Source organism: Pygocentrus nattereri, chromosome 20 (assembly GCF_015220715.1).
Source record: "Pygocentrus nattereri isolate fPygNat1 chromosome 20, fPygNat1.pri, whole genome shotgun sequence".
Lineage (NCBI taxonomy): Eukaryota > Metazoa > Chordata > Actinopteri > Characiformes > Serrasalmidae > Pygocentrus > Pygocentrus nattereri.
Window position 1 is genome coordinate 34,223,229 of NC_051230.1, and position 9,202 is coordinate 34,232,430.

The window sequence follows — 9,202 nt, forward strand, 5'->3', positions numbered from 1 at the left end:
TGTCATGTAGCTCTGTATAGAAAATTTGTACAGTCTATCGTAGAGATCTACAGAGAACTGATACCGCTTTATGTGTCGGCTCTATAAAGTAGCTCTAAACTACAGTTCTGTGCTACAGCTCTATGTTACTGCTTGGCACTACAAAATAATACTATGGCTCATTAAAGCCCTCTACTACAGCTCTGTGGTGCTGCTTGAGACTGTGGCTCTGTTTAATCTTTATATTGCAACTCTGTACATCTCTGTAATGCTGCTGTACTCCACAGCTCTAACGTGAGTTACTGCAGCTCTATGCTGCAGCTCTGTAGAGAATTAATACAGCTCTATGCTGCAGCTCTGTAGAGAATTATTACAGCTCTATGCTGCAGCTCCGTAGAGAATTATTACAGCTCTATGCTGCATCTCTGTAGAGAATAATCTTTGTTAGGTTCACGAATGAAGCATTGTGGGCAGGTTTCTGGGGGCTGTGCATGTGTAGACGTGCCCTTTAGGTTTCCCCTGGCAGGGAGGAAACTGCTATTGTGAATTTCTCTCTGCAGAGTCAGCCAGGAAACCCTCGCTGCTTTACATTCTCATGTTTTATACTCTCACGCAAGTGTTCAGCACAGTGGAGAGAGGCTTTTCTTGCTAGAAAAGTTTAGTGCAACCAAACCAAGTAATAACGGTTCCAAAAGTAAAAAAGTTACAAACGAAAATGATATAATCAAGGTTCGACTTCCAAAGGTTAACAGGACTGCATGCCAACAAGAAGTACATAGACTGCTCTGTAATTACGGTTCCTTAATCATCCAACATGTCAGATCTGGTTGTTCTGAACCCTCTCTAGTGACCGTGCTGTCGTTCTCCCCTCTGTTAGGAACGACTTCCTGAAGGAGATAAAGATCATGTCCCGTCTGAACGACCCCAACATCATCCGGCTGTTGTGTGTGTGTGTGCACTCTGACCCGCTGTGCATGGTCACGGAGTACATGGAGAACGGAGACCTGAACATGTTCCTCTCGCAGAGAGAGATCGAGAGCACACTGACTCACGCCAACAACATACCCTCCGTCAGGTCTGTCTGGAGTAGCCCTCCTCTTTTCTACTTTACTCCTCTTTACTACAGCTCTGTGCTGCAGCTCTGTAGTGAATAGTACAGCTCTGTGCTGCAGCTCTGTAGTGAGTAGTACAGCTCTGTGCTGCAGCTCTGTAGTGAATAGTACAGCTCTGTGCTGCAGCTCTGTAGCGAGTAGTACAGCTCTGTGCTGCAGCTCTGTAGTGAGTAGTACAGCTCTGTGCTGCAGCTCTGTAGTGAATAGTACAGCTCTATGCTGCAGCTCTGTAGTGAATAGTACAGCTCTATGCTGCAGCTCTGTAGTGAGTAGTACAGCTCTATGCTGCAGCTCTGTAGTGAATAGTACAGCTCTATGCTGCAGCTCTGTAGTGAATAGTACAGCTCTATGCTGCAGCTTTGTAGTGAATAGTACAGCTCTATGCTGCAGCTCTGTAGTGAATAGTACAGCTCTGTGCTGCAGCTCTGTAGTGAATAGTACAGCTCTATGCTGCAGCTTTGTAGTGAATAGTACAGCTCTATGCTGCAGCTCTGTAGTGAGTAGTACAGCTCTATGCTGCAGCTCTGTAGTGAATAGTACAGCTCTGTGCTGCAGCTCTGTAGTGAATAGTACAGCTCTGCTGCAGCTGTGTAGTGAGTAGTACAGCTCTGTGCTGCAGCTCTGTAGTGAGTAGTACAGCTCTATGCTGCAGCTCTGTAGTGAATAGTACAGCTCTATGCTGCAGCTCTGTAGTGAGTAGTACAGCTCTATGCTGCAGCTCTGTAGTGAGTAGTACAGCTCTATGCTGCAGCTCGGTAGTGAGTAGTACAGCTCCATAGCAGACAGATTGTGTGCTTTGGGTTTGAACAGTTGTAAATTAACTTATTCAAATGTACCTGTCCACAGAATGCAGGATATATAGAGTGGTGCCACCTACTGTACTTATGTAACAACTGTTCAAAGCCTTTGCTGCTGACACTGAGTTGAGGAACAGGACGACATATTCATCTGAACAAAATCACCACAAGCTCGCATAATCAGTAATTTTGCAGATTAAATTTATTGGTTCATCACCCGTGTCTCTATAGCATGGCAGACCTGTTGCACATGGCGGTCCAGATAGCGTCAGGGATGAAGTATTTGGCGTCTCTTAACTTTGTTCATCGCGACTTGGCCACGCGCAACTGCCTCCTGGACCGGCAACTCACCATAAAGATCTCAGACTTCGGCATGAGCAGAAACCTGTACAGCAGCGACTACTACCGCATTCAGGGCCGCGCCGTGCTGCCCATACGCTGGATGGCCTGGGAGAGCATCCTGCTGGTGAGAGACACGAGAAAATGTGTATATGAGTGTGTTTTCAGGGTTTTTCCGTTGTGGAAAGTAATTTATGGGTGTTTGAATGGTTGGTGCATTCAGAGTAGTGTTGGATCAATACTGTAATGTTGACATCAGTACTGATACCGGCTTTAGCACCTTGTTACTGATACCAAATCAGTACTGTGGGCAACAGGCGAGTAGCCTCAAGTGATAGAAGGAAACTGATATTAACCTTTTTGTATTTATTTAAACTAGGTAGCAGAAGATTAAATATATCAGCGCTTATCTGTAGCTGTGTAGTGTTTAACTAAGCGTCTGTGTGCTTTTCAGGGTAAGTTCACCACTGCCAGTGATGTGTGGGCGTTCGGTGTGACCCTGTGGGAGATCTTCACTCTGTGTAGAGAACAGCCTTATAGTCTACTGACGGACGAGCAGGTCATCGAGAACAGCGGAGAGTTCTTCAGGAACCAGGGCAGACAGGTACATACACACTCATACAAACACACACATACACACGCTCATACACATACTCATATACACACACACACACTCTCAAACACACACGCACTTAAACACGCACTCATACACATACTCATATACACACACAAACACTCATACACACACACACACATGCACATACTCATACACACTCACACACACACAAACACACTCATACACACACACACACACACACACAAACACACTCATACACACACACATACTCATACACACGCACACATAATCGTATACACACTCATGCACACATACTCATACACATGCACACTCGCACACACACACTCAAACACGCGCACACACATACACACGTACTTGTATACACACTCGTGCACATACTCATACACGCATACTCAAACACACACACTCAAACACACACACACAAGCATACACACATTCATACACACACCTCCTGTCCCAGTCTTTCCCACCATTTGTCCCATTCTGTCTCACCTCCTTTCCCCCGCTGTACCACCTCCTGTCCCACACTGACCTACTCCGTTCCAACTCCTGTCTCACTCTCTCCCATCTCCTGTCCCAGTCTGTCTCTCTTGGTTCTACTTCATCTCACCTCCTTTCCCACTCTGCCACTTTTTGTCCCACTCTGTCCTACCTATTGTCCCATTCTGTCCCAACTCCTGTCCCATGTTTTGTCCTATATAGCTTTTTCAGCCTTCCTACTTCATCTCATCTTCTACCCCACCTCTTGTCTCACTCTGTCCCAACTCCAGTGTAAAACATGCTGTCCTTTAAACTGTCTGAACATTTCATGATGAATGACCTAGAGAAACTGTCCAAAATTACTAAGAAAGTTTTCTCCTTTTCCTGTAACGTTGCAAGATTTTGTTAAGACAGCAATGAAAATATGGGCCGTTTAAAAGACTAACAAAATCTTCTCTTTCTCTCTTTTTCTTTCTCTCAGATCTATCTCTCCCTTCCTCCGCTGTGTCCCTCCTCTCTGTTTGAGCTGATGATGCGGTGCTGGAGTCGTGACATCAGAGACCGGCCATCCTTCAGCAGTCTGTACCAGGCCCTGCGACCTCACGCCCACCACTCATGACTCTCGCTCTAGCCAATCCCCTCAGAACATGAGCCTAATCTAACCAGTCAGCTCTGAGGACGAGCCCGGAGGTCATCTAATGACTCTCCCTTTACGTGTGGAGTAGAGCGGACCTGGACGGCTGTGACCTTGCGGTGGTGACGGCAGAGAGGAACCAGGAGCCGATAACGTCTCTCCAGACGTTCATCTCCAGACGAGGCGTTCTCAGTTGCAGTACTAGAAGACCCCCTGCACTGCAGAGTTTAGTGTTTACCCTGCTCTAAAACACAACCTTAAACTAATCATTAAATTAATAGTTTGGTGACGAAACGGTTTCATGCCTGACATCAGATGTAGTCGATCAGCCAAGACACGTTCAGTGTCTGAAGTTTTCTTTTAGTTTTAACTGTAAGTACAAGGCCAACGTAGGTAACAGGTAATGAAAACTTAGGGCTGTTACACAACAAACCCAAGGATGTACATCAAAAATGCTGAATTTTTTGGACCAAAGCTAAACAGGGATGCTGGGTAGGCGACTTCTGTTTAGTCTTGTGGAGCTATACGTGGTCTTCAGCAAGAATGCACGTCTGGGGGCAACTTGTTTAACTTTTGTTGCTGGATTATGTCCGTGACAAAAAGTTTTCCCTCCTCTCAAAAACCTGCCCAAGTTCCTTTTAATGTCTGGAGTACAATCAACAACATCAGCAAAGCATGCCGGCTAACGAGACACCATCATTAGCTAATGATAGCTAAACCTTAAAACCAACAAAAAAGCCAAAAAACCAAACTTCAGACATCAGACATCCCTCAGCTGATCTACATTTGGAGCTTTTCACCAAACTATGGCCTTAATCCTTCCGTGATTAGGATCCCGTGATTTTAGAGCCGGTAGGGAACTACAGTGTGCAGTGTGACGGGTTCTCCAGCGCTGTGACTGGGAATCCCTGAACTTCGAAGTGAGGATGTTTCTTCAATCCATGGACACTTGAGATACGTCTTTGTCGTCTGTTTGTTTTGTTCATTGTTACTTTATTGATTTAGTTATTTTCTTGTTTCCTTTACACGGATGGTCTTTCTTTGTGGTGTTTTTTTTTTTGTTTGGTTTTTTGCGGTCTCTGGAGAACACTACGTGCTCCAGACCTTAAAGAACCAACTGGAGGAGTGGTTTCTTCTCACAGTCCTGTGGTCCTGTATCGCTAAGCACTACTGTCTTAACTTCATGTGTTCATTTTTCTGTTTATTTGTGTTGTTTTTGTTCTTTATTTACTCCCCCACCCCACACTGGAGATATTAAGACTTTATTATTCTGACTATAATGTGGATAGTTTGATGTTGAGTGTCATTTCTGTTTTATCTTTTTTTTTTTTTTGGTGTTTTGTGATTATGAATGTTCTACAGGTTCATTTGCGTGAGGTCAGGGTGGAGAGGCAAGCTCCATCTGGCCTAAAAGCAGAACTACTGTCATAGTTTAAAGGAACACGTCAGCGCTTTTTGAGCTAATCTCTGTCTGCTGTGCTTGTGTTGTGCTTTCTGTCGCCGCACGTCGACACGTTTCCTCACGCCGAGTCAAAACGAGCTTATAATAGAGGCCACGGCTCAGCAACAGGCGCAACTACCCATTGGCTTCTATTATAAGTTTAGCATCGGTTCTTTTCCAAGTTCAGATAAATGTGTCTAAGTCATTTTCTGATAGAAATTAGGCTGAAAAGGCGCTGGAAAGTTCCTTTAAGAGAGTTGAGCTTTTCCCCGAGATTTACAGCCACAAACGGACTGACATGGAGCTGAGCGCACTGTATCTCTCATTTCCCCCCAGCCTTTAATCAGGCCTTCTGTCCATTCATCACTGTTACACCTGTAGACTCGATAGCCTTTCTCCACCAATGCTGTGGAAGAGGGACTCCCAACCCTGAAGATCTGAAGATCTGCTGCCCTGAGGGTTACTTCACAAAGCATTTTGCTATTGTCAGAACAAAACCTTGTATCTCCGAAACGGTAACTTTACAGCAGAAGGAGAAAACCTACTCTACTTTTAATGGAAGTCATTGGGTATACACACAACGTCAACGGTAATGGGTATTTTCAAATTATGGCAAAAATGACAAAAATGGAGATACGAGGTTTTCTTCCGACCGCAGCGATGCAGTAGTTCGACCAGAAATCAGTTTTCCACGCTTCCTCCCTTTCCCAGTCAGCCAAGACAGGTTTGGAGTTCACTTCATTAGTTTTAGTTCTGGAGCTAAGAGGCTAACACCGCTAACAAGTAACACAAGCTTATGCTTGCTGCTAGCTTGGTGCTAACTGCACCACACTGTCCTCCAACCGAGTGGAGTTGTTCAGAAATCTCTGGTGGACTTGATTTCTTCGCTTCTGGCGCAAAGTTATGTACATAAATGGACATCAGTACATTGGCATGGCTGAAAACGGTCTATTAACATCGTAGCACTGTTGAGGCCACTGTGTAGGCGTGCAGTTAGCATCATGCTAACTAGTGGGGTGCTAGCTTCCGTTGCTTGTTAGCCAGATTAGCCTCATAGCTCTGGTCTAATGCTTCCTAAATTAAATTCCTTCATGAACAAATGGGAACTGGGAAGTGGGAGAGGCAGAGTTTCTCAAGGACGCCCGTTTTCTAGTTCTATGACTTCACTTCTACATGGAGCTCTGAAGTTCTGTAGTCGGCTCCTTGCCCATATCAGGAACTCTGATTTTAAGTTCAGTAGATCCCACCAGGAGCTCGGAATAACGTTGAAAGTGGTGTAATGTGAAAGAGGCATTGTAACACTGTTTCACTAGCGGTTAGCAGGCGGAACGTTCTGGGAACGCTCTAGAAAAACTGCTTGTAGTAGCCTAATGAGCTTTTTCGACCGGAGCCTATAAAAACCAAGGCCTGGTCGGATGATACGTTTGCAGCCTAATCTTAAACCTTAGCGCGTTATTCTGTCCCTATTGCCTTAACTTTATTGTTCTCAGAAGGCGTTAATATTGTGTTGCTTACACGTCATGTTCTTCAGCCGTGGTTTGGATGTTGCTTCATCTGCTTCATTCAGGTGATACGGATGGACTGTTGTACCCACAAATCAAACATCTCCTCATCTGATTTGTGAGTGGAGTGATGAGGGCTTGATTGAACACCACCATTGTGGTTATATTGGTATACGCTCACCAGCCACTTTATTAGGCACACCTTGCTAGTAAAAGGTTGAACCCCCTTTTGCCTTCAGAACTGTCTTAATTCTTCGTGTCAGACTTTCAACAAGGTGTTGGAAACGTTCCTCAGAGATTCTGGTTGGTTATTTGAGTTCCTGTTGTCTTTCTATCATCTGGAACCAGTCTGCCCATTCTCCTCTGACCTCTCACATCAACAAGGCGTTTTCGTCCACACAACTGACTGCTCACTGGATATTTCCTCTTTTTCTGACCGTTCTCTGTAAACCCTAGAGATGGTTGAGCGTGAAAATCCCAGTAGATCAGCGGTTTCTGAAATACTCAGACCAGCCCGTCTGGCACCAACAACCACGCCACGTTCAGCAAGTTGTCTTGACCACCTCTACATGTCTAAATGCAGTGAGCTGCGGCCGTGTGATTGGCTGATTAGCTATTTGTGTTAACAAGCAATTAATTGTACCTAATAAAGTGGCTCATTTGCATATCGCAAAGTATTGCGAACTCTAATATCGTGATAACCATTAACAGATGGTGTATTGTGCAGCCTTAACCTGAGTACCTTCCTCAGTAGCCTCTGTCTGAGAGGTTTTAGAGGAATTGGCGAACAGGCTGGCGTGGCTAACAGTGAGCGAAGGCTGGTGCCAGTTAGCATGGTGTGCTAAGTGCTAAGTGCTAGCTCTTAGCCTTAATTAGCAGCGTTAGCTTTATCGACCCAACTGTTCCTTTACTGTCTGGCTGCCGAGGGATTCGGCTCTTTGGGGGGATTTGAGGAGCGTCTCCATATAGCACTGGGATCCAGACTGAGCGCGGGGTGGGAAAACTGCGAGCTTTGGACTTCTGCTAATCCCACCCGCCACATATCGGTCTCCCAGAAGCCTTTGCTGAAGTGAGCCTGTGGTCTTTTCTGTTGTCACTGAGTCAAAGAGCCTGTGTTCAATTTAAAACCATAGTTTGGCAAAAACGTAGGAATTGCGCACTTTTCTTCTTCTCCATAAACGTCGGCCGTCAGCCGGGGCGCGTGCGCTCCTTTAGTTTGAGCACTGGAGCCACCAGGCTAACTTAGCCATAACGAAAGCTTATGGTAGTGATTAGCATGGTGCTCACTGCATGCCTGAATCATCACGTTCCCACCTCAAACCATGCGGAGGTGTTCAGCATCTCTAATAGACTTGATTCTGTGGTTTCTGACACTGTAGCACACACTGTTACCTGTAAACATGGACTAAAGTACGTAAGCAAAGCGAACCGCCGCCGCCGCCTCAAGGCCTGAATTGTGTCCGTACGTGTCTCGGCTGACCGTCTGCTTTGGGAATAAGGAAAAAACTCTGCAACTTTGACGTTTTGCCGCACTATTGCTTTACAGTAGCAGAACAGGAGGTGTGTGCATGCGAGTGCGTGTGTCTGGATGTGTGTTTTGTGGATGGTTCAGTTGTTAAGTGGAGTAAATGAATCTGTCGTTTCCTGTAATCTCTGTTATGAATATGTATTTCTTCCTTCTACAGTGTGTATCGGGCTGTCGTGTACATAGCATAGGCAGAGTAGATGTGTGTAATATATTGGGGATGAAGGGAGACTTCTTCTTCCACCATAGCGATTCTCTCAAAGCTTTCCGTTTTCTCCTTTATTTCCTGTATTAAATACCAAATCTGACTGAAACGAGGTGTCCTGAGTGGTGATGAGTCCCTCCATTCCTTTCTTCTAGAGCAGGTTTTCTCAACCGCTGGGCTGCGACCCACCCTCTGGTGGTCCTCAGGCCAGTACTGATGAGGAACAAGAGGTCCACGCTGGGCCAGTGAAGGTACTTTGTCATATGAGTCAGTGAAGCAAATTGCCGTAATGAGAAAGGAATACGAAGTGAAGCGTAAACGTTGCCCCGGAGTATCAGTCGCCCATTCGTGAGTGAGAAGTGCAGCCTAATTCGGGACCATTCTGCCTAATTCCAGGGGTAAAATTAGCTTATGATCACCGAATCTATTGATGTTTGATGTTCAGTGATGCACCGATCGGGCGTAACATTCTGACCACCTCCTTGTTTCTACGCTTCAGTGGTCAGGACCCTCATGGACCCTCACAGAGCAGATACCTTTTGGGTGGTGGATCATTCTCAGTACTGCAGTGACACTGACGTGGTAGTTTG

The 9,202-nt window shown here is 45.6% G+C and overlaps 1 protein-coding gene across 3 annotated transcripts in view; it reads left to right on the forward strand.

The window, feature by feature from the left end:
• Window positions 1–7,109, forward strand: part of ddr2l (discoidin domain receptor family, member 2, like) — a 42,139-nt gene extending 35,030 nt beyond the window's left edge. For 2 of the 3 annotated variants that reach the window (XM_017725195.2, XM_037531767.1), the window contains exons 14-17: window positions 857–1,054; window positions 2,120–2,354; window positions 2,682–2,831; window positions 3,787–3,924. In XM_017725195.2, the coding sequence (XP_017580684.1) occupies window positions 857–1,054; window positions 2,120–2,354; window positions 2,682–2,831; window positions 3,787–3,924 (721 nt within the window). Of the gene's footprint in view, window positions 1–856; window positions 1,055–2,119; window positions 2,355–2,681; window positions 2,832–3,786 lie in introns of all 3 variants that reach the window. The other variant, XM_037531768.1, reaches the window with a different exon arrangement.
• Window positions 7,110–9,202: the final 2,093 nt, after the last annotated feature.